This window comes from Vicugna pacos, chromosome 34, assembly GCF_048564905.1.
Source record: "Vicugna pacos chromosome 34, VicPac4, whole genome shotgun sequence".
NCBI lineage: Eukaryota > Metazoa > Chordata > Mammalia > Artiodactyla > Camelidae > Vicugna > Vicugna pacos.
This window is the reverse complement of record NC_133020.1, coordinates 1,929,476-1,955,071: the sequence shown is the minus strand read 5'-3', so window position 1 is coordinate 1,955,071 and position 25,596 is coordinate 1,929,476. Positions and strand designations below refer to the sequence as shown.

At 40.6% G+C, this 25,596-nt stretch overlaps 1 protein-coding gene, 1 long non-coding RNA gene and 1 other non-coding gene across 10 annotated transcripts in view; 1 reads left to right on the top strand and 2 right to left on the bottom strand.

Moving 5' to 3' along the window:
• FGD4 (FYVE, RhoGEF and PH domain containing 4) overlaps positions 1-23,631 on the top strand; it is a 184,224-nt gene extending 160,593 nt beyond the window's left edge. For 3 of the 8 annotated variants that reach the window (XM_072954503.1, XM_072954504.1, XM_072954505.1), the window contains 6 exons: positions 1,128-1,268; positions 2,337-2,514; positions 19,108-19,178; positions 21,889-21,974; positions 23,213-23,277; positions 23,502-23,630. In XM_072954503.1, coding sequence (XP_072810604.1) covers positions 1,128-1,268; positions 2,337-2,514; positions 19,108-19,178; positions 21,889-21,974; positions 23,213-23,264 — 528 coding nt within the window. In that variant the 3' untranslated portion in view covers positions 23,265-23,277; positions 23,502-23,630. Of the gene's footprint in view, positions 1-1,127; positions 1,269-2,336; positions 3,001-19,107; positions 19,179-21,888; positions 21,975-23,212; positions 23,278-23,501 lie in introns of those variants that run through there. The other 5 variants (XM_072954501.1, XM_072954500.1, XM_015235748.3 and 2 more) reach the window with 5 other exon arrangements.
• LOC140691289 (uncharacterized) lies at positions 21,450-23,628 on the bottom strand. Its single transcript, XR_012066886.1, has 2 exons — positions 23,567-23,628; positions 21,450-21,660 (listed from the first exon to the last, which is right to left on the bottom strand). It is a non-coding gene; the product is annotated as an uncharacterized lncRNA (long non-coding RNA).
• An 839-nt stretch (positions 23,632-24,470) lies between the features above and the next one.
• Positions 24,471-24,543, bottom strand: TRNAA-GGC (transfer RNA alanine (anticodon GGC)). Its single transcript has one exon. It is a non-coding gene; the product is annotated as a tRNA-Ala (tRNA).
• Positions 24,544-25,596: the final 1,053 nt, after the last annotated feature.

Genomic DNA, 25,596 nt, shown 5'->3' with positions numbered 1-25,596 from the left:
TTCATGATCAAAATTCCTATGTACCTAAAGTCATAGATATACTTGGTTTATTAAGAATATCTGGGGGAGGGGATAGCTCAGTTGGTAGGAGCACATGCTTAGCATGCATGAGGTTCTGGGTTCAATCCCCACTACCTCCTCTAAGAATAAATAAATACTAAGTAAACCTAATTACCTCCCTCCACCAAAAAAATAAATAAATGAACCTAAAAAACCCTATGGTTTAAGAAATAGACTCACAGACATAGAACACAAACTGTGGTTACCGAAGGGGAAATATGCATAATAAAAGCCATGGTTTAGTCTTTCCCTTTTTAGCCGGTGATTTATATTGGGAGACGAAGCAGGAAACTATAAGTGGCCCTGCAAAGACTTACTGCAATTTTAAAACCTTCAAAATTATCTCAGGTATAGGATAAAGATTGCCAGTAAGTATTTACCTCTTGGCCGTGGCATTCCTACGTAGTGATGTTGGTACAGCATTGTGGCTAAGAGTTCAAACTCTGGATCCAGATGCAAATCCTAGCACACCAGTTCCTAAATGCGCAATCTCAGGAAAGCTCTTTCATCTCTCAACCTGGTAATAATGAAAGTAGGAACTACTCCAGGGGAGGGTGTAGCTCAAGTGGTAAAGCACATGCTTAGCATACATGAGGTCCTGGGTTCAATCCCCAGTACCTCCTCTGAAAATAAATGAATGAATAAACCTAATTACCTCCCCCCTTAAAAAAAAAGGAAAGAAATAAACAATAAAAATTAACAACAATTAAAGATAGTAGGAACTACTCAGGGTTGGTGTGAGGTTTAAATGAAATGAAACGCATAGCGAGCTAAGAAAAGTGCCTTGTGGAGAAAGCAGTCAAGGAATGTTTAATTTTATTTAAATTCAGGGTCTGGTAACACAAAGTTAAAATGGTCTTAAATGTTTTCCCATGCTAGTAGTAGGTCTAGACGAATGTTCAAATAATAATTGCCGGTGAACCTTTTTTGGGACAACCCCAGAAGACGTTTTACGTAAACACATTGTAGCTTAACGAATGTTCTCTTAAGTTGAATTACTTCTCTAATCTGGTTCATTTATGTTCATTCTCTCACTTGCACTCCTGCTCTCCATCTCATTCTTCTAGATTGAATCGGCAGAAGTATCTGGAAACAGTGTGGTGTGCAGCTTCCTTCAGTACATGGAGAAGTCGAAACCTTGGCAGAAAGCTTGGTGTGTGATCCCCAAGCAAGACCCCCTCGTGCTGTACATGTACGGGGCACCCCAGGTACCCAGCCAGCTTCTTTCTGAAGGAACAGAGGGAGGCCCGTGGGCACTGAACCTAAAACCCCTCCATGTGCTTCTCTATAGGACTGAACTCAGAGTTTCACTGTTTCGTTACAATTGGAAAATAATATCTAAAATAGAAGCTTATTTAGACTGACTAATTCCCTCTATAGCCAATAGTTCTTTCTGCTTGTTTATGGATCATTTGCCCCCTTCTCTCATTCCCATTCAGTGGGTTTGAGGAAATGTGGGTTGAGTTAGGAAAGGGCATGGGGAGAAGGGGTTGAATCAAAGGAGAAGGAGCCTTTTTAATGATGGGAAATATTAGCAAGCCCTTTTTTCCTGAATAGAGGGATGCCTGAAAAAGAAAAGAATGTGAGAGGAAGGTGAATTTAAATCAACTTTGTAACAGTTTGTTGAGACCTTCTGTTCACTGATCTGAGATGAATCTGTGGGAACAGCAGATTTGAGCCAGACACTATGTATGGATTGTGCTGTGCGTAAAAAACCAACAACACTTAAACCAATTGTGCGTTCATCTGGGAACATAAAATGTTTAATGTAGCCTATATCTACATTGAGGGCTAGCCAAACTTTATTTTAGAAATAGATTAAAAATGCCAAGGTATATATTTTATTCTATCTCATTGTTTTTCCTATAATCTTTTCCAGTCCGTAAGTAAATTGATGCATGAATGAATGAAACACCAAATAAAACTGCATCTGGTAGTGAAATACATCATTAATGCTTGCTGGACTTGTACAGTAGGGTGATTATCCCCCTTTTCACTGAATGAGGAGTTGAATGGGCTCTCTCACAGAGAAGGAGGTGTGCGGTCAGTGTATTCTAGCCGATTTAGACGTCAGTGCTCATTCGTGAATTCATTCGGGCAACACGATCAGCGGCCTTATGCTCGGGCACCGTGCTAATAAGCAAGGGATTGCCTCTCTCTCCACGGAGAGCTCACAGTGCAAGTCTTTGTAGGAAAGGTGGTAGAAAAGGAGGTTTAGTGGGAGCTCGATCACATCTCACTGTGTTTTTTCTCTATGTGCCACGTTTTCCCCTTAGGACGTCAGAGCGCAGGCCACCATTCCACTCCTGGGCTATGTCGTGGACGATATGCCGAGGAGTGCAGACCTGCCACACAGTTTCAAACTGACCCAGTCCAAGTCCATGCACAGCTTTGCTGCAGACAGTGAGGAGCTGAAGCAGAAGTGGCTGAAGATCATCCTCTTAGCTGTCACAGGTGAGACACCAGATGGTCCTAGCAAGCAGCCAGACGCTTTGGACGAGCATCCTGAATCTAAGAGACAGTCCGAATGCTGAGCCCCAGGACCGTCCGTGGTGTGGGGGCCAAGGGAGTCTCAAGATTTACAGCTCAAGACATTCCCAGCTCTCCTTACTCCTCTCCTAGCACTTTATGTTGAAAACACGGGCCCAAATGCATCTTTTGGGGGCACTATTTTCCTATGTTTATGTACTCTTAGTGAGATTAATGTGCAGAGCCATTCTACCCATAAAAAGTTTGAAATAATGTGAAAAATGGAGCATTTTTTTAATGAGCTATTCCTTGAATATGTACTTTTGGGGGAAAAAAAAAGTGGTATCAATTAATTCTATCATTTCAGGTTAGAAAAGGCCACTTCATTTAAGGAATCCTTTAACATCTTCACTTTCACATGTAGGATTGTAACTGTTTGAAAGATATACCTCTACGTTGCCAAAATAGATCTATGGTTTAAAAAAATACAGGGACAGTTTAGAATATCATATTAACTTATTTTATTTAGTTTATAAAGCTCAAGCTGCATAAATGATGTATGTTCTTTTAAAACAAAAAGGACAAAGTGTTGGTGTTCAAACTTTCAACTTATTGAGAAAAGATAATACTTGTTTTTTAGAAATACTCCTAAAAATAAAATATCTTAAATATATAGCGATTATGTATATATAGTATTAAATATAAATATATATATACACACACACTATATGTGCTTTTTTCTTCAGCTTAAGGCTCATATTTGTTTTCTAATTTATTTTTTAAATATACAGCATGTTTTATCTTGGAATGGGCAGTGTTCTAAACTTAAGAAATGTTTTTGGTGACTTACGTTTTAGCTGGTTGACATCCAAGGGTATTGATATTTTTATAATAAGAAAACGCTGTAATTTATGTGGCATGGGTTGTATTAGTGTGTTCCAACGGTATTTTTAAAGTACTGTTTTTCTTTGTTCTGTGCCTATTTAAAACAGTGCCTCTTTTTGAAGGTGCTAATAATGCCTACTTAAGTGTAATATGAGGGTTTAATTAATGCTTCAGTCTTGGTTACTCTGAGAAAAGGTGCATTCCGGTTGCGGGGTGGTCAGAGTCATGCAGGTTGCTGTCCCTTGTGCAGCCCTCTGATTGTCACAGCAGTTATTAAAATCAGCACGTACAAGACAGCTGACCCTACGCAGAGCTGGGACATATGGAAACTACATTTATTGTTATGTTTTTCTTCTCCGTAAGACTGTTAAGTGTGGTTAAATGAGGACTATATATAATTAACACTTAAGATAATTGTGTGAGCCTATTCCTTTGTCAGATTGAAACAAAATTTACATAAGATTACCTGTGTTTGGGGGGTAGGGTGGGTAGGTAATTGAAGACAGTTTATGTTCAACTCTAAACCACCTCACTAAAGAAGAGTGGGAGAAAATACAATATAGAAAAATGATATTTTGATGGCAGGTTTGGGGGAGATACATGATGATTGATGTGAGTTTGAGCATTTTTTCCCCTATTTATCCTCTGGGGAATTTTAACAGACAAAGTGTGATTCCTTGTCACAAAGGCTGCTCTTTATTATATTGTAGTTATCATTAAAATCTCACATTAAGTTGGCTATTTAAGTTAGTGCTGTTCTCAAAATTAGATCTTTTTTGTTTTTAAATTTACTCTGTCATGTTCCAAACGTTGTCACTTTTTAATGCATCTCTCTGCTAGAAATCCCCAAGAACGACCCCACTGTCCTCGGCTTTGGGGGGATTATACCTTAAATGTAGGACAGATGCACTCAGAACTTGCGATTCATTTATTCAGGCCCTGTTTTTTTAGAGAAATATTTGAAATATCTCCTTTTCCCCCCTCGTACCCTTAAGAAGCAGGTGAACTTACGATGGCGGATGTGATTTGGCTGCCTTCCTCTGCAAAAGGAATACCAGCCAGGATTGTTAATATTAAACCAGGTACTTGGAGTCAAAAAGAGAGAAGGTAGCTTCTTAGGCCCTGTTAAATTAAGGATGGACTAAAAAAGTTTTGCATTGCTTCTCTTTTCTAGTTGCCAAGTGTGCATATGTGTGTGTGAGTTCAGAGGTGGTTACCGAGGTTAAACTATACTGATGGATCGTGATGCTTTGGTTTGAGTCTCAAGAAGAGAGAAGCGGGAAAAATGTAGAATCAGTACCAGGAGAAAGGTGACTTTTGTAACTGGGGACAGAACAAAGGAAACGCGGAGGGGAATTAGGAGATTAACGAGCCAGATTATTTTTGAAACAGCAAGAAAGCTACACTTCCACTACCAGTAAGTTCTTCTGGAATAGAAGTAACATGGACGTATTCAAGGTTTGGCTCAGTAAATATCAAATGTGATTTAATTTAGATACTAAAAGAAAACTCATGGAAAGGGAGTAATATCACGCTTTAATATTCTCTTTAATTTTTTTTCCCAATAAATTAGACATATTAGTATTGGAAGAGAATTTCTGCTTATCCAGTCACGATCTTCGCGTGACACGTGCTCTTTTGCCACGCACAGAGAGAAGCAGTGAAGGAGCCTTATGCCTGTTTCTCGTTAAAGAATCACTAACGCTTTTACTTGGAGAAAGGCAAAGGAGTGTGCTCTTAGCCGTCTTAAAAGGCTCAACCGAAAGACCTTAAAGTGTGGTTGATTGGTTAGAAGAAGAATCTGTCTTTTGCTGTCTGAGACACCTGAGCAGTCATGGCAAATTGAACCTAGAAAAATAATTGGTTGCTCTACTTAATAGTAACCAACATTCCATTTGGGTCCTATTTTTTAGAATATTGTCTCTAATTTGGTGCTTTCCAAGTCATCTTTTCTTTAAAGTGCCCTTCCTCCAAACTTAAAAAATACTTCTTTGATAAGAACTGCTCTTCATTATAAAACATTCCAATTTTTTTTACACTTTAATTTTTCTTTATCGAAGGTCTGTCACTTGGTATATTAACTATGAATGTAGTGCAGACGTATCTCCAGGTTTTAAGTGGGGCCCAATAATGAAAAGTGCCACCAGCCACTTTTGTGATAATGGCATCTCCAGTGCCATCATGTATGCAAGCAATAACTTCTTCAGGGTAGGTTTTTATACCGAAATTTTAATGTGAACATTCCCAAGTGATGCCAGAATTCAAATTGCTCAGTGTAGGGAAGAGAAAGTGTGTGTGGTAGGGGCGGGGGGTGGGGGGGAGGCAGACAACATCATTCCTTGGATTCAAGTAACTATCAAAAGCCTTTTTCACTTTTGCAAAGGGTACAGATGGTAAAAACAGCCAAACACACCTGCACTGCTTTATCAAGTTACATTTCGTTTTCCATGAAGTTTAATACAGATTGGCGTCCTTATCTTCACGGGGTGACATACCCCAATTTTTAAAAATTACCAGCCTTTTTATTGTCTACTTTGTGGAAACAGGGTTTTTTTTTTTTTTTCCCCTCCACCCCTTCTAATTTTAGATCTCATTTCTGGTTATACTCAAAGCCTTCAGTTCTTATTCTGAGTGTATTACCTGTGATAACTGTAATAATGACCTTTCTGGGCTGAAATATCCTGGGCTGAATATCCTGAGAAAAAAGGCATCAAGAGAAGCAAATAAAACTTTTGAGGACAAAGGTCTTCCCGCCTCCCCCCCACCCCCCCGGCCAGGCATCCTTGCTGTAATACAGAATCGAACATTAACTACGATTTTCTATATCACGTGATGTTCCTATTAGCGGGTCTAAGATTAAGCACATGGTATTTATAAGCTAAAATTAATTCAAAAGGCAAGAATGTCTTAATGTCTTCATTCTTAAATTTTGTATTCTTCACGAATGTATTCATATAAAACTGGGTAACCTGTTCTTATTAGGATTCTATTGTATATCTGTAACATCTTAAATGGATCCTGTTAACTTCTTCATTCTCATCCAATTTTAGTAGAATCCAGTTGCTTTTTATTTCCATATTACGATCTACTATGGATTCTTCAGGTTTAGAAAATATGAATATGATATATAAAAGCCACTAGATCCACTTTTAAAACCCTTCCTGTGAATTTATGCGTATGTGTAAATATGTAAAAACACTGCTGATTTCCAATTGTTTTTCCATAGGAATGAAATTTTTATAGAAACTGTTCTTTTTAACTTAACTATTTTAACATAAATTATTTACATGGATTTTTTGGTATAATTCATTCTTATGTATGCCCTGTAATCATGTTGTCATGGAAGACGACTGCTTTCTTTACTGATACGTAGAGAGGAATTGGAGTAGCACTGAGACAAGCAAGAATGGACAGACAGATGGACAGAAGGAGTCCATCGGTCTCCAAATCAGAGCAATATATGTTAGGATAAGAGAAAAATACTTGAACAGCAGAGGGACATAAACTGTAAGATACAAATCTACACGATTGCACACTGATGGGGTCCATTGCACCCGGCCTTTCGTCTGGCCTCTGGACCACTAGTATCTCGTCACTACTTTTTCTTTAGACTTAAAAAATAATGACTTCTATTGGGTAGTTTTCTGCTCTGTTTATCGACATAGAAAAAAAATCCCTCTGAAGTCAATCACGGTCTTCTACTTTCTGGGCTGAGCATTTGGCAGAGTACAGTGTCCTTTCTGTCTTTTGAGATGAAATAGCACATGGCTTGTACAAGATAGTTGTTAACTCATTGGGGGTCACTGTGAGTTACATGACGGTTACCCCTTCCTAAAACTCATTACAGATTGAATTAGTGAGATTAGGTAGATTTAGTGAGAAATCAAGAAATCTCATTGTAGCATATTTTATTAATAAGTGAATACCAAATACATAGAGTGATCTGTATAGGTTTGGGAAGAGAAATAATAGTCTATGTGGACCATTATGATAACAGAATTGCATTATCTATTACACATTATATGGATGTTGGAATGTATCACTTGGGTGGGGGCGGGGAGGTCTCCCTACATTAGCAATCATGTCTGTACATAGAACCTTGTTTTGTTTTTTTAAAACCAAACTAGCATTTCATTTTGTGACAATTGACTGATTTTTTTTTTTTGAGTAAGTGTTGTCTGGGTTTTTGAATTGTTGACTGATCAGTTTGAAAAGGTATGTTAGCAGAATTTTAGAGTTAAATGTGAAAAAAAGTGTACACAAAAAGTAATTTTTCCTTTCTAGCTATATGAATGTAAAATACTTGCAGATAGTGTATATAATTTGTAACATATGTATATTTGGTCATAAAGACAGAGAATTGGAAACATTGTAAAATTAAGCACTTTAATTCTATTAAATATTAAACATTTGTATCTTATAAATAAATACATCCTTAAATGAATTCTAAAGACTTAGATATTATTTCGGCTAGGATTATGTTATGTTCAGCTCACAATAATTTTGGTTGTTAGAAATGTTGGTTGACTCAGAAAAAAGTTACTGCATAGGGTACTGACCCACCACCAATCCCACCAAAACCTGCATAAATCTTTCGAGAATAAAGCTTGTGGTGGGGGGAGGGTATAGCTCAAGCGGTAGAGCACGTGCTTAGCATGCACGAGGTCCTGGGTACAATCCCCAGCACCTCCACCAAAGATAAACCTAATTACTTCTCCCTGTAAATCGAATAATTAAATGATATAATAATAAAATAAAATAAAAAACAAAAAAGAATAAAGCTTATGACAGAAGCCAGGGTTCCCCAGGTGTAGAGATGGTGGCTTCTCCCTGAGATAACTCCAAAACTAGATCTCCAGGAACGGTGCAGCAGGGCTGCTCTGTTCTCTTTGAAATGACTGCTTCAGTCCATGGTGTATGGTGTTGCCTGCATGGCTCAGTCTTACATAGTGACACACAAGTCAAAGGAACTGTGAGTCTTGGTCCTGCTATGGCCTTAGGCAGTTTACCTGAATCCCAATAATAAATTCTTACGGTCGTTTCAAGGAATAAGAAAAAGGGACTTGGTAACTCTGCAGCACTATACAAATAGCATTTCCTGGAGCACTTTACTGGGTATCATACAGTCACCGTACTGGCCTTCGATTTAAAAAATTAAAGATATCCCCAAAAGGAATCCTAAGTGACTTCCAATATGATTTCATAAGTAAAACATTTCCAGAAATAATCTTTTTTAGACGTTCATTACTTTTCTTCAGGCCTTAATGAACCAATTCATTTATCGATACTTACAAGCAGCTGGCATCAGCTGAAGAATTCTTTAAAATGTTGCCCTTGGCCCATCGACACGACTTGTTTGGGTCCACCTTACACGGGAGTGGAAACACGGCGGAGAGAGGGCCGGTGTGGCCTATTCAGGGCTTCTCAGACTTCAGTGTGCATCACCTGAGGGTCTTACTCAACTGCGGATTCTGAGTTCGCAAGGTCAGCGATGAAGCCGGTCTTGTTAATGACGTCTCGCGTGATGTCAGTGCTCCTGAAACCGCTCCTGGAGGAACAGGCTCACAGTGGAAAGGACTCTGTCGGAGACAGCTGGCTAGAAACCCTTGGCTCTGTCGCTTACTCTTTGTGACTTAGGCACAAACTCTCCCTTGAAAAGTTGTGGGACTTAAACGAGACAATACTATAATGTATTGCCTGGCCCGGATGAGACATTCAGTAAATAACTGTTAACATTAACGGAGATCGTTGAGCTACTGCAGAAGTGTGCAGCCCTGACTGTACGTTAGACTCGCCTGGGGAGTAAACTGAGTCGTGCTCTGGCTTCACCCTCAGAAACTCCCATCTTGTGGTGGTTGGCCTGTGGATATTAGTGTTTGCAAAAATTCCCCAGGTGATCCTGATGGGAAGCCTCATCTGAGAAACTGATTACGTATTTACTCAGCGCTTGGTCCTGTGTCGAACACTCTACGTGCATATCACAGCAGCACTGGTAAGATTTTCACACAAGCAAACAGGTTTAGAGAGCTTAGGTGACTATCCGCTCAGCTCCTGGCGCCCTCTCGTCCTCCTGTGCCCTCTTCAAAGGTTCAGTCACTAACTAGCCCTTTGCGTTCAGTTCACTCAGCGCCCTCTCTGGCTTTGTCCTGCTTGTTTGGCAAAACCAAAACCTGGGTTTACTCAACTCTGTCTTCTCCATGCCCACAACCCCTGCCACTGAGCAAAATGAACACCTACACTGATTGGTGTGATTTAAAACGTGTCACTAGGTGACTATTTCACACCTCCTTTCTCCTCAAACCTCCGTCGCCTCCCTCATCCTCGACCCAATTGATAACCTTCCCCACTTTACTCAGAAAATTAAAGTAATTGGCGGGGCACTGCCACAGTCTTCCCACAACCACATCCAGCCGTCTACCAACACTTGGGTCCCACATCCTGACTGGATAATCCATGTTGCTTACCTAAACCTGGTGTCTCCAACTGAGCACCACCTCCTACCCCCACTCACCTCAAGGGTACTTCTCCAGCCACTCTGCTTTTCTCATACAACATACAAAGAGTCCTCCCTCTTTACTGGATCTTTCTTTCAGCAGACAAATCGATAATTTCCCCCAACCTAAATAATAAACTTCCCCCGCCAGTTACCGCCCACTCCCCCCTGCCTTTTGGAGCAATACTTGAGTTTTCTGTGCTTGTCTCCAGTTCCTCGCTAACCGTTCTCTCCTAAATGGACTTCAGTCAGGCTCTTGCCCCCACCATTTAAATGAAATTGCCCTCATCAGCGTGAACAGTGACTTCCATGTTGCTAATCGAGTGGCCAATTCTCAGTTCTCATCTTGACTTATTGGTAGCATTTGCGATACCTGGTCATACCCTCCTCCAAAATTCACTTCTTCCCTTGGCTTGCAGGTCTCCAAGCATTTGGTTATTCTTTCTATTCCTTTCTTAGTCTCCTTTGCTGTTTTCAACACATCTTCTAGACTTCTTAGGGGCATCTAGGATGAGGTATGTCCTAGGTTCTCTTTATCCGCGTTTGCTTCATTGATGATCGCATGTAATTTCACACTGTCGACTCCCAATTGTATATCTCCAGCTCTTAACTATTCCTCTGCACACTAGAAACATGTATCTATCTACTTGTCCTCTCCACTTGGATGCCTAGTAGACAATCTTAAATTTAACCTGTGCAAAACTGAGCTGATCTCTCCCCATACAACCTACCCCATCCGTACGTAACTTTCTCCGTCTCGGTTCATTGCAACTCTGGTTTCCAAGTTGCTCAGGCCAAAAGCTCTCATCTCGGACTCCTCTCTTTCTCAGACTACACATCCAGTGTATCAGGAAATGACATTAACTCACCTTCAGAATGTACCTACAGTCAGATCTCTCACCAGTGCGGCTGCTACCGTTCTGTCCTGAACCACCATCTTGCTACACTGTCACAGTAGCTTTTTACTGAGTCGCAAGGCTTCCAGGCCACCCCAACCCCCTCACCTTGTCAAATACGCAATCAGGGGAGTCTGTCAAAACACAGATTCTGTTGCTTCTCTACCCCAGTCCCTCCAGGGGCTCCCCATTTCCCTCAGAATAAGAGCCAGAGTCCTCTGGCCTCACAAGGTCCTGCGTGTCTGCCCACCACCAGCACCGTGGACCACGCACCTTGCTTTTCTGTAAACAAGCAGAGCACACGTAAGCCGTGTAACACAGACGCTGGCTGTCCCTTCTTCCTGCAGTGCTCCTTCCCTAGACATCCGCATGGCTTACACCTCTGCCAGTTTAAAATCTTTGCTCAGATACCACCACGATCTCACTGGACTATGAGATTTTAGATTTACAGCTGCCTCCACTACACACATATCACTCCCATCCTTGCTAATCTGTTCTATCTTTTCCCATAGCACTTGGCATCTTGTAACAAACTAAGTAACTAGCTGTTTATTTTTTATTGTCTGTCTACACCTATTAGAACAGAAGCTCCACAAAGGTAAGGATTTTTATATGTTTTGATCACTGATGTCCCCAATCCCCACATTGTAGGCGCTCAAATACTGAACACAAAAGCTAGATTATATAAAATAACAAAATGAGCAGAACTGTTCCGAAGTATCGGACCTCTGGAATAGAGGCTGAGAGGAAGAGAAATCAACATTTTATATAGCTAAATTGTCTTAATAGCAAAGCCAGATTCCTGATTAAGTGTTTAAAACTCAGTCAAGGACTTCAAAATACAATGAAGAAAATCTTAGTCAACCTTCACACGATGGATTCTTGCTTTTAAAAAATCCGTCTCAACCCATTGTCATCACCACCACCACATCTGGTCCATGAGGAAATTAGAGGCGGCTGGTCACCGTTCCAGAAGGAGCCAGAGGTGCTGAAAGACACACGTCCTGAGGAAGTGGGGCTGGCGGAGCGGACCTGACATGGGGTTTGGACAACAGGCCCCCAGTCCGCGGTCACCCTCTCTCACAGAGGAAGTGATTCATGTGTTGTTTTGGTCTTGCACTTCAGTAAAAATAAAGCCAGGTTGCTTTGACTCAGTAAAGGAAACTCTGCTTTTATAGAAGGTTTTTAAGAAGATTGAACCACATAGTCCATTACGGTATTTTCACAAGAAACAATATTTTTAGATCATTTAAATATATGATTATCAGACACCAAACCAAGGTAATAACCGTGAAAAAATCAACTTAAAAATATTGTTTCTATATAGAATCATGGCTGAAGGAGGAAGAAACATATCTCATCCTACAGATCATCTTGTAAAGATTGTTTTTCAGTATCTTTTGCATCAGTGTGTGTGTGTGTCTGTCTGTCTGTGTGTGCTTGGGGAGTGGAGAGCAGGCAGGCACAGAGCACAGGGAGGATGAACCAAAGGGTCCAGCCTCACAGTTTTTAAATGTAGGAGAAGGAACCCTCAATAAAGAAAAATTATTTGCTAAAGAATTCGTGGTGATTTTCTGAGTATACCTTTTTGTTGAGTTTTCACTTTTGAACCATCTGAGTGTTTTATATCCACATACATAATAAAATTTTAAACTGATGAAAAAACCTAAAATGGAATAAAAATACAAATGAACATTATCTATAGGTCAGATAATACTAAATCCATAACAACATAACCACTCTGAAGATAAAGATTAGAGCTCATGCACGCTTTTGAACACAGTATGTTGACTATACACGCTTAGGCTAAAGGCAGATTGAACTGTAAGCAAGTACTGAGTTCTAGGTCACTGGTTTGTTTTACCCAATCGTATGACTTGCATTTCCAACATTTTACTGAGTTCTAGAACTGAGCAAATAAGTGGTGTGTTGAGTGTAATGGGAGCCAAATTTCTTGCTGTCCCCGAAGGAAGTTCCAGTGTGGAAAGGGAGAACGTGATAATAAACTCTGTGCAACTGTTGGACTAGAGATACAAGTACCGGTATGAACACATGATCTGATGAAGTTAGCTAGCTAGGTGGTATAGACAGTTAGTGACAAGACATGCAGATACACAGGTGTGTGTGTGTACGCACATCTCCTAGCCGTCTTCTCTGAGGGTCTAGAAGCAGTAACTCCCCGGCAGCAGTGAGCATACGTAGGCTGGTTTCTAAAGAATGATGGGGACGTGTCAGAAGAACCAGGAGTCAACTTGAAGAGGCTTCCGCTGGCAAAACCCGGGACAGTGGAACACGAAAATAAAAAATGATGGTGGTTCTATGTTGATTCTATGTCAGTGGAGCTGGGGGGGAAAGGATGGTAATCGATTAAAATCCATTAAATAAAACAGGAACACATGGATTCAAACTGACATGAATGAATGAATAAGAAAAAGGAAAAGCTCTTCCCGATGATAGAATGCAAACAAACAAATGTAGAAGGAATGAAAAAGTTCAAATGATGAGCATTTGACAAAACATTGTAATAATTCAAGTAAGAATCACCCTACCCTGTAACTGATGGGTAAAAAAATTCCTGAGGACAAGTGTACGTACATAGTCTCAAAGTTGTACCCACAAAGTTCTTATTAACTATAAAAGGAAAAATAATAACTTTGTAATGGAAAAGCTTGGTGGACAGCGCCTCACCCAAGTTAATGTCACCAGCAAGGACAGGCTGATATCATGGGCCCCTTGATCAAAGCACATCTCTCTATTCCTGCTCAAAGTGCAGAACCTCAATTTAACCATGAGGAAATACCAGACAAGCCCAAACTGAGCGAGCCTGAACTACAGAAAACCTGGTCTATTTTCTTCAAAAATATTACAGTCAGGGGAGAGGATGTGGCTCAGTGGTACAGCACATGCTTGGCATGCAGGAGGTCCTGGGTTCAATCCCCAGTAACTCCATTAAAATAAATAAGTGAATAAATAAAACTTATTACCCCCCCAAACAAAAACAAACCCACAAAAATAAATAAATAAATAAATAAAATATATTTTTAAAGAAATGTTGTCATGAAATACAAAGACAGATTGAGGAATTTTCCAGAATAAAGGACTAAAACAACTTGAGAACTAAATGCAATGTGTATGGAATCCTGGATTGGACCTAAGCTATATTTTTTTTCTACTATTTTTTAAATTAAATTTATTTATTTATTTATTTATTTATTTATTTATTTATTTATTTATTTATTTATTTATTTATTTTTGGTGGGGGGAGGTAATTAGGTTTATTTAACTTTGGAGGAGTTACTGGGGATTGAATCCAGGACCCCGTGTATGCTAAGCATGCGCTCTACCACTTGAAGTATACCCTCCCCTCTTTTTTTCTACTATTAAACCCACTATGGAGACAATTGGTGAGAAACTAATCATGTCTGTAGCTTAGATCATCATACTGTATTTGTCGGTTTTCCTGTGCCAGCAATTACAATGCAGTTATGTAAGGGAACAGCCTTGTTCTTGCGTGTGTATTTCAAGGTAAAGAGGCAACATGTCCACAATTTTCTGTCAAATGATTCAGAGATGAAAGGGAGAGAGAACAATTAGGCCAATGAAGGAAAAATGTTAATAGAGAATCTGGATGAAGGACGAACTAGAGTTTTTTTAATGTATTCTAGCTTTTCTGTGAATCTACATGCACTTAAATTTTTTGTAATGTTTTTATGGAGTTTAACCTAGTTACTCTCCTGAGATGGTTTTGTAACTGTAATTTGTCTTTTCTTTTATTTCTCTTCATACAAATAAAAATGATTACATAAAGACATATAGAGAAAAGCCCCCATCTTTTGGGGCAGGGAGCTCAAGTAGTAGAGCATGTGCTTAGCATACATGAGGTCCTGGGCTCAATCCCCAGTGCCTCCATTAAATTAATTAATTGATTGATTGATTTAATAGATCAGTTAATCTAATTACCGCTCCCTCCCCCACCCCTGAAAAAAATTTCTTAAGTCATTTATTCATTCAACATTTCAATATTGAGTGTTTCCTATATGTCAGTTGCTTACTGTATCAATATTTAAGATCTAGGATTACTTTGAATATACTGACAGTAGGTTCTTTTTTAATTTCTCTGAGCATACAAATAACTCTATCCTCATATTTTGTCATTCCACTAGTCAGAAGATACGTTCTTTGTAAACAAAATACTCAATATTTTTAAATAGATAAGCCATACTGTCACAAATGTATATGTCAGCATTCACAAGGAAGATTTCTGACCCACCCCACACTTGTCACCTGTGATTATTAACCTAATGCAAGATTTACAAAATAAAATACAAATAAGAGAAACATTCTATTTTAACTAGAGTGGAAATATGAAGAAATCAATACCTAGAATGTTCCAAAATTACACATTGTTTCAAATATATTAAAGGAACTGCAATTGTCCCTGGGTGTTCTGGTATTTATTAACATTGGTTTATTTAAGGGGTCCAAGAAACGCTAATAGATTTTACGAGGAAAAATTGTGTGAGAATGAAAGAGAGAAGCTGAGAAAAACTCTGACCTCTCCAAGTTCCAGAGCCCCTTCATGCACGTGGGCCTCTCACAGACAGACAGGGACTGAGTGACATTCATTAATGTATTTTCATTTATTTTAAAAATCCCGAATTCCACAGAGGAACTGAACTTCTATCGTTTTCAAACAGCGGAAAAAGTGCAGCAGAACAAGTTAATGTTTCAGGATTCAGAAACCAAAGCAAGAAAAACATGAAATTAGTGTGAGGTTAGAGCAGAAAATCAGACTTCAAGCAGCCCAGGTAAAGATGAGTGTTCAGGCAGGGTGCGTGCCCAGCACACATGAGGTCCTGGGTTCAATCCCCAGTACCTCAATTTAAAAATAAATAAACAAACCTAATTGCCTCCCCCCTCACACACACACACACACACACACACACACACACACACACACACACACACAAAGATCAGTGCCTGAAGTTTAAAAATGGTGGAATCCTGGGTGATTTTTCAACATTTCTTCTCTGTATTTTCCTTTTTTTCTCTGAAGCCTAAAAATATACTTAGAAGTTAAAAAGAAACATACTTAAGGAACTGCTGACATCCACATAAGTACGTGCTACCAGCCCACTGGTGGCAGGCGGTGACCTGCCAGTAGCGGTGGCCGCAGGGTGGATCCAATCTCCATTGTCACCTGAGCCCCAGTGCTTCTTAGATCTTAGCATTCAACAGATTCCTTGGACAATGTAACAACCAGAACACAACAAAGAAAAATTCCTCCAGCTTCTGTCAAAAATTCTGCTCTTAGTGATCCCTGAAGGAGGCCAGGGATGAGGGTCAGATGGAAGGTTCCCAGATAAAGTAATAAGTTGGTGACTCTTAAAATGAGTGCTACTGAAATGCTTGTTTAACATTTACGTAGAGGAGAGACCAAGTAATGTCTACTAGTAAGACTTCTGGGAGCAGCTGGGAACCTCTTCTATTGTATTCTGGGTTCTTCAGATTTGGCAAGAGAGTTGTGTATACTTACTAGTCACAAAATAAATAAAAAGATGGCAATCAGCTGGACCCAGTTTCACCAGTAAGCACTTTAGAGACCACTTACTGTTGCTCAAGAGCACCCCCTGGGGGTTTTGAACTATGACAAGTGATTTAAACTCATTCTGTTCCTGAGAGGAGTTCTGGTAAACACAATTTTCTCCGTATCAATGTTTCCCACCACGACTAGTGCTGATCAACACCTTAGCATCCCCTATACATAGCAACATGGGTGGCTTCCCTGCTGGACCACCCCTTAATCCAGCTCTGCTGGGAAGAACTCTTGACAACGCAGCTGCCGTCTGGTCCTCCCAGTTGCCTTTGCCCCCTCACTCTGTCCCTTTATTCTCCTTCCCTTAAAAACACCAGAGCAAATTCCTCAAGTATGTCCACCCTGCCAGTCACAACTGAATCCAAGGGATGCACCATCGCAGCTCAGTCTTGATCCCCAAATCACAGGTGTCTCTTTACAAAGTAGAACCCACTGTTTGCAATCTGGGGTCTTACTCGTTTCACTTAACATCATACTCTAAGCACTTCTCTATCTTCAAAAGCAGTTTTTAATAGTAGCAGCCAACATTTGAGGGCTTACTATGTGCTAGGCACCATTTTAGGACCTCTATGTGATTTATTTCATTTATACTCCACTACAATTTATTTATAAAATCTGCCATTTCCCATTTTCACTGGTTTATATTTTTAGTGCTTCCAAATACTTACAGTTTGTTTGTGTTTTTCCAATTTCTAATTCTTTTAAATTCAGTTTTAGTATCTTATATGTAATAGAAACGACTTTTTCCTCTGTGTCTAGCTTATTGGTATCAGATTGCTTGTATTAGTCTCTAAGAGGTTTAAATAATCTCTATCAGTGATTTTATCTACTGTTTATTCTTTGCTTCTAGTTTTATTGAGATGTAATTGGTGTGCAGCACTGTATACGTTTAAGGTGTGCAGCATAATGATTTGATTTACGTAGACCGTGAACTGATTACCACAATAAGTTTAGTGAACATCCATCATCTCATATAATTAAAGAAACAGAAAAAAATGTCTTCCTTGCAATGAGAACACGTAACAACTTTCATGTATAACATACGGCAGTGCTAATTATATTTACCACACTGCACATTACAGCCCTAGGACTTGTTTGTCATGGAACTGGAAGTTTGTGCCTTTTGACAATCTTCCTCCAATCGCCCCTCCCCCCAGCCCCACTTCCGGTAACCGCAAATCTGATCTCTTCTCCCATGAGTTTGTTTTTCAAGTATAATAGAACTACAAAGCTATGTTAATTCCTGGTACAATACATAGCGATTCAATATTTCTATACATCTCAAAATGACCATCATGATAAGTCTAGTTACCATCTGTCACCATACAGAGATATCACATAATTATTGACTGTATTCCCCACATGCATTTTTTATTTGTTTTGATGTTTAGATTCCACATATAAGTGAAATCATACAGTATGTGCTTGTATTTGTCTTTCTGTGTCTGACTTATTTCACTTAGCATAATACCCTTTAGGTCCGTCCATGTTGTCAAATGAGAATAGCAAGAATTCATTCTTTTTTATGGTTGAGTAATATTCCCCCCACACCCACATATTCTTTATGCACTCATCTATTGATGGACACTTTGGTTGCTTCCATATCTTGGCTATTGTGAATAATGCTGCAGTGGACATAGGGGTGCATTTGTTACTGAGCCCCTTCCAGATTCTTGGACAGCAATACCATAGAAATAATTGTCGACTCCACAAGACTATTAGGCAAGGAAAACTTTTTATTAAAAGAGACAACTTTAGGGGTAAAGGTATAGCCCAGTGATAGGTCACATGCTTAGCATGCACCAGGTCCTGGGTTCAATCCCCAATACCTCCATTACAAAAATTAATTAATTAAAATAAATAAATAAACCTAATTACCTCTCTCCCCAACACACACACAAAGAAATAGCTTGTGCACAAGGGAGAAGGCAGAAAAAAGGGGGGGGTCACTTCCCCAAGTACAAGGGGCGAGTTGCTTTTATAACAGAACGAAGGGTTTTCCGCATGAGGACTGATAATTTCCAGAAACTATCAAATATCTTTGATCAGTAGCAGGTGCCTCCATGGTGGCGGTCAGAAATAGGGAGTGCTTCTGTGAGGGGAAAGGAATGCATGAGAATTTTCTGTAAGAAAGTACAGGAACAGATAAGGGTAAAGTTCATAGCTGAGTTTCTGGCCTTGGGCAACTAGGTCCAACCATTAGCACAGCAGAGATGAAGTTAATTTTCTGTCCCTGGGCGCCTGCTTTCCCCTCCCGCTGGGGCTCAGCCCCCGGGCATTTGTCCTTCAGCTTACAAGACTTATTTTGCCCAAGGCCGTTCCTCCATCCTTTTCCGAAATGGCTGTACTCGTGTCTTCCTGTTTCACATATTTTTTTTTCAAATTTGTGTTTTTTTGTCATTTTTCATTAGTTTAAATAACACTTCAAGGAACAGCGTTAACCTGTGATTGAGAGCCCCACCTATCACTGAGGTTAGACCTTGTAGAAAACTTCTTAGGCAGGCAGTCCTGCTGGGAGGAGAGTGTGGGAGGAAGGACAGCTGAGCCCTGTTGTGTGTTAGCCTTGAAGACGTCTGTACCCGTCTCACACTTTGTTGTGGCTTTGATGTGCCTGGGGCTGCGTGCCAGCAGGTGGATAAGGATGAACAAATTTCTCCCAGGTGATTCTGACTCGCCCTTCTTCCTTTACCTGCCCACCCTCCTTTTAGGAACCACTGTGACCATCAAAACTGAGGGAAGCATGTTAGCGCTCAGGCCAAGTACCACAAACTGTGTCCAGGTGAGAACTTACCCCCTCCTGCTCCCCTCCCCGCTGTGCAAGGCTTCACCCAGGCTCTGCCCGGCTAAGTCTCAGCCTGTCCTGGGCTGACTGGAATGAAAACACAAACAGCTCTCCAGCTGAAAAACAGAAAGGAATTCAGGGGTCCATAAAAAGCTTTTCCAAAGCAACAACATGTTTATAAAGGAGGAAGGACACTGAGGGAGGGGGTGGGAGGGGGTGGGCAGGGGCGGCCAGGGTGCATTCCTATTCTCTGCCCCCTCACACTCCGGAACATTGGCTTGCAACCTAGTTTTCTAGATTTTCTATCTCCTTTCTCTTCCCTCCCGGGGACATCTGGCAGCGTCTGGAGACATTTCTTGGCGGTTACAAATGGGAGGGAGTGAGTGCTACTGGCACCTGTGCTTAGAGTTCAGGGACACCACTGTACACGCACCGTGCACGAGGTGGTGCCCCACAGCAAAGAATTCTCCAACCCAAGATGTCAGCAGCGCCAGAGTGGAGAAGCCCTGCTCCGGCGCCTGGGCTTCCCTACAACCCTCTCCTCCTTTCTTCTGTCCACCGTCCAGGGCTCCCCTTCCCTCGGGTCCAAAGGGAAAGATGATGGCCTCTCACCACAATGCTGGACGGGCCGTAGTTTCCCTGCGCTCTCAGTCTCAGTTGATCAGTCTTGAGCAATCAGTTCCCGAGAGCAAAGTGACTCCTTATCTCATCTGTGACATCCGGCAACTTGTGGAGACACAAGAACACCCTAAATACCTGGGCTGGGAGCACGATCCGTGGCCTGAAGACCTGGAGACGCACAGCCCCAGCCATTTCTTTTTACCCTTTTCTCGGGCTGTTTCTCAGCCTTCTCATTCCTTTGGCCTGGGATGCAATCCCCCATAACCCCTCCCCACCCCAACATGTCATTATGATTCATGTCCCTGTTGAACTTGTAAATTCAACAGAGAAATAGAATTGGCCTTAGTTGCTATTTGAGAACTTAAGAAACGAATTTGACAAGAAAATATATACCTTTGGAAAATAGTACAGAGATTCTTCAAAAGACTAAAATTAGACTTACCATGTGACCCAGCAGTCCCACTCCTGGGCATATATCCAGAGGGAACCCTAATTCAAAAAGACACCTGCATCCCAATGTTCATAGGAGCACTATTTACTAGAGACAAGACATGGAAACAACCTAAATGTCCATCAATAGATGACTGGATAAAGAAGTTGTGGTATATTTATACAATGGAATACTACTCAGCCATAAAAATGATAAAAACAATGCCATTTGCAGCAACATGGATGGACCTGGAGATCATCATTCTAAGTGAAGTTAGCCAGAAAGAGAAAGAAAAATACCATATGGTATCACTCACATGTGGAATCTAAAAAAAAAGACAAATGAACTTATATATAAAATAGAAACAGACTCACAGACACAGAATACAGACTTGTGGTTGCCAGGGGGATGTGGGCGGGAAGGGATAAACTGGGCGTTTGAGATTTGCAGATACTGACAGGTCTATATAAAATAGATAAACAAGTTCATACTGTATAGCACAGGGAATATATTCAATATCTTGTAGTAGTAGCTCACAGGGAAAAAGAATATGAAAATGAGTATATGTATGCTCATGTATGAGTGAAGCACTGTGCTGTACACCAGAAACTGACACAACATTGTAGACTGACTATAACTCAATAAAAAAAATGTTAAAAAAAAACGAAAAGAAAATATATGCCTTGAAGAACGATATCCTCTGTGGCCTTGTTTTGCTTAAATGATTAACGTTCTGATCTGAGTATGTTTTGTTGCTATTCATTACATTTCTGGTGAGCTGTAGGGTAAGACTAGCCCATAGAAAGGACTTAACAATGACAGGGGAGGGTGTAGCTCAAGTGGTAGAGTGTATGCCTAGCATGCATGAGGTTCTGGGTTCAACCCCTGGTATCTGATTACTCCAAAAAATAGATAACCCTAATTAACTCCCTTGCCCTCCACCAAATAAAATAATTAAAAATGCAATATAATAATTTTAACAAATAAATAAAATTAACAATGACAAAAGGGTGCAGGGCTTCTAACTTTAAAGCCTTTCTTCAATATGCCTGTACTAGAATTTAAATACACCTCATCTGTTCCGGGAAGTTAGAATCTGTGGGCAAAACTCCAGGATGCATTCTGGGGGCTGTGAGCGGGCTTCAGGGCTGGGGCTCACCTTCTCCCAAAGAGCGGGCTCAGGCAGGGACATAAAATCATCGTAAAAGCCTGATCAGTAACTTGTCAAATTTTAATTCTGCTGAAAGTCACATTTTAAAATGTGTGACTTTTTGTTGTCACGAGTCCAGAGGCACAAGGAACTCCTGAGTCAGGGAGGCTTTGTCAAACTGAGAGTCAGGAGAACTGAGTTCTGATCCCGTCTCCACCGGCCGCTGGAGCTGTAAACCTGAGCACGTATTCCACCTCTCTGAGCCTTGGTTTCCTTACCTGTAAAATACAGTTGGAGTAAAATTTAAAATCCTGAAAGTTGCTAAGGTTCCCTTAGGCTCTAATATTGTAAGATTCTTATTCTTCATATTTTTGTTATTCATTGTCCCCATGGCTCTCCTTGCCTTTTTGAAAGCCTACATTTGGTACCATATGCAAAGTCTAATGTATTGTATACATAGTCATAGCTGCTTTTCTCAATGTCCTTCAAACGCTTCCTTAATTTAGTGCCCTAGACCAAGTCTTCTCTCCATGCTTGTTCACCCAGGAGGCTCCAGTCTCTCAGCCAAAGCCCCTGACCATCAGTGGGTCCTGTGAGTATAAATAAGGTAGCTGGTGGGCTCAGCGTTAGTGCTGATACACATATAAAAATCTCCTCTTCAAGATTCAAAGTTTTCAGTCAGGCAGATTAGCTGGGTTGATGGTTAGATAAGACATTCTGTGTGCCGCACTTAGGCGTGGAGAAGTTATCCCTAGTGGCCACTTTCGCCCTGACCCAGCTCCCACGCCTGGAGTCTGACCCCCAACCCCGAACACATGCGTTCTGCACCGTCTCCCTGTGAAAGGGCCAGATCCAGCCCTGGAACTTCACTTCCATACTGCTAAGAATACCGTTAACCAAATTAAAAGACAAAGTGCATATTGAGAGAAAATATCTGTAACGGACATATTATTTGTCATAATAAATATAAAGAACTCTTACAAATAAATATTTTAAAATGTGAATGCAGGGGGAAAATGGGCAAAGAATGTGAATATGTAATCCACAGGAAAAGAAATCTGAAGGGCCAACATATGGAAAATTTCAGTAATAATGAAATACAAATAAAAATAATGTTGGGTTTTTTAACCAATTAAATTAGCAAAAGTAAAATTATTGGTATCACCCACGTGTGGACATGAGGAAATGGGCACTCCTATACACTTTTATTAGAAGTATAGACTGGCACACAATATCTACTTAGATTTCAAAGATGCATACCCTTGTTCTAGGGGTTAAAGGGGGTGGGAAGGGATAAATTGGGAATTCAAAAATTGCACCTCTTGGGGAGTGATGGAAATGTGAGCTATCTTGATTATGGTGGTGGATTCATGGGTGTATACAACTATCAAAACTCATCAAATTGTACATCTGAAATATGTGTAGTTTACTGTAGGGGAACCATATCACAATAAAGATGTTTAAAAAAAAAGATGCATTTCCTTTGACTTAGCAATTTCACTTCTAAGAATCTATTCTGCTGAAATATTTACATCAGTTTGAATATACACGTGTAAAAGGATATTTTCTGCAGTATTGTCCATAATAAGAAATTCGAAGTGATCTATCATCTACCAAGAGAAAAACTGTTAATAAAATTGTCACAATCCTTACAAGAAAATACCACACAGCTATTGGAAAGAATATTTTGAGATGTCTGTGTACTGATATGGAAGATGTCTAGAATATAGCAATAAGTAAAGAAAAGCTATAATAAAAGGAACTCTTTTCACTGTATGAACTGTGTGTGTAGTGCCATCTAATTTATACTGTATGTTTGTGTCTGGACAGTGAAAGGTTTGAAGAACAGAGAGAAGCTAGTAATGGTGGTTCTCATCTGTAGAGTATGATCTGAGGTGAGCTTTTCTGTATTTTACATCATTCATTTAATGATACTGTTACGGACTGAACTGTCTCCCCTAAATGCATATACTGAAGCCCTAACCCCAGTGTGACTGTAATTGGAGACAGGGCCTGTGAAGAGGCGATTACGGTCGAGTGGTCATACTGGTGGGGCCCTCATCCGACAGGACTGGTGTCCTCAGAACACCAAGGGCGCTCTCTTTCCACGTGTGCACAGAGAGAAGACCACGTGAGGACACACTGAGAAGGCAGCTATCTGCTGGCTGGAAAGATGGGTCTTACCAGGGACCAGTCTTGCTGGGATTCTGGCGGCACCTTGATCTCGGACTTCTCGCCTCCAGAACTGTGAGAAAATAAATGTCTGTTGCTTAAGTCACCCAGTCTTTTGTATCTTGTTATAGCAGCTTGAACAGACTAATACAGATATGGAGAGATTTTTATACTCTTATCTTTGGATATGCTTTATTGAGAAAGGCACACCCTTTAAAAATGTTTTAATTCTTATTTATTTATTCATCTTTTTGGTGGGGGGGGCAGGTAATTCGGTTTACTTATTTATTTTTAGAGGCAGTACTGGGGATTGAACCCAGGATCTTGGGCATGCTGAGCATGTGCTCTACCACTTGAGCTCTACCCTCGCCCTTGTTTATTTTTTTTTTAAGCAGATGTTTTTAAAAAAACGACTTCAAGACACAAGCTGAACTCCCACAACAGGGACGTCTCCAATAATGTGTCCATTGGGGTTAGGCCGCTGTATTAATGAAGATAATTACCACCACCGGCTGCAGCAGACCTCTAAATCTAAGTGTCTCCACACCACAAAGATGTGTTTCTGGCTTGTGTGACATGTCTGTTACGCTTTGGCAGGGAACTCTGTTCTAGGTCGTCCACTCAAGGACCCAGGCTGACTGAGGGCTGACCATCTTGCTACATCACTCTCAGCATGTGGTTCTAGAGTTGCCAAAGCAGGGGGAGGGAGCTAGAGCGTCAGACAAGGCTTTTCACTGACCCAGCACAGAAGAAACAAACAGCACCTCCACTCAGTTACTGCAGAACAGTCACATGACCCCAACCAAGCTGCACAGGCGGCTGGGAAATATGAGAACCATCTGAATATTGACTTTTTTTTCTACTTTACTACATTTTAGGGGGGAGGTAATTAGGTTTATTTATTTGTTTATTTAAACGGAGGTACTGGGGATTGAACCCAGGACCTCGTGCTTGCCAAGCACGTGCTCTACCACTGAGCTATACCCTCCCTGCCATCTGTATGCTTAAAGAATACCAAATGTTTTCATCATACTTCTTGTTATGGATTGAACTATATTCCCCCCGGATCTCAGAATATGATTTTACTTGGAAATAGTGTCTTTACAGAAGTAATCAAGTTAAAAATTCCTTCAAGTTAAAATCCTTCTTTTGCCTCCTCTTCAGATGAGCTCATTAGAGACGGGGGAGGGTATAGCTCAGTGGTAGAGTGCCTTGCTTAGCATGCATGAGGTCCTGGTTCAATCCTCAATACTGCCATTAAAAACAAAAATCAAATAAATAAACTTAATTACCCCTCCAAACCCTCCCCCCCAAAAGAGTGAGCCCTAATCCACTAATACTGGTGTCTTTGTGAAAGGAAGACATTTGGACACAAATGAGACAAACATGCATAGAAGGAAGATGAAGTGAACACATTCAGGAAGCAGATGGTCACCTGACGATGGAGGCAGAGGAAGGAGTTTTGCTGCGACAGACCAAGAAAATGGGGGTCACTAAAAGCTAGGGGAGAAGCATGGAATAGATTCTCCCTCATAGCCCTCAAAAGAAACCAATCCCGCTGACATCTTGATTTTGGATTTCTAGCTTCTAGAAGCGCGAGGCATTTCTGTTGTTCTAAAGCATCCAGCTTGTGGTACTTTTACAGTAGCCTTAGGAAATGAATACTCTCTTCCATCAAAGTTACTCAGAGATTTAATACATGGCAGTCGGTGCTTACGAATCTGTTAGAATGACAGGAAAAAGCAGGCACTAGCCTGGACACCCAGGAACCACTCCCAGGACAATGCGGGCACCTAGAGTTGCTGATACGTTTACCACAGTCAGGGGCTGGCTCTCAAGATCTCTCCACCTCTGTTGCTATCTGAGAACCAGGAAAGCACCACTGGGACCATCGATTTCAGAACCACATCATGCTTCCCATGAGCTGCTCAAGCCAAATGGGTACCTCGTGTAAGTCCTCCATCCTGGCACAGTTTAGTTCTAAATGTAAGTCTTGAGTGAAGACAGCTGTTTTATGGAGCTAAAATTATAGCTGAAGCACT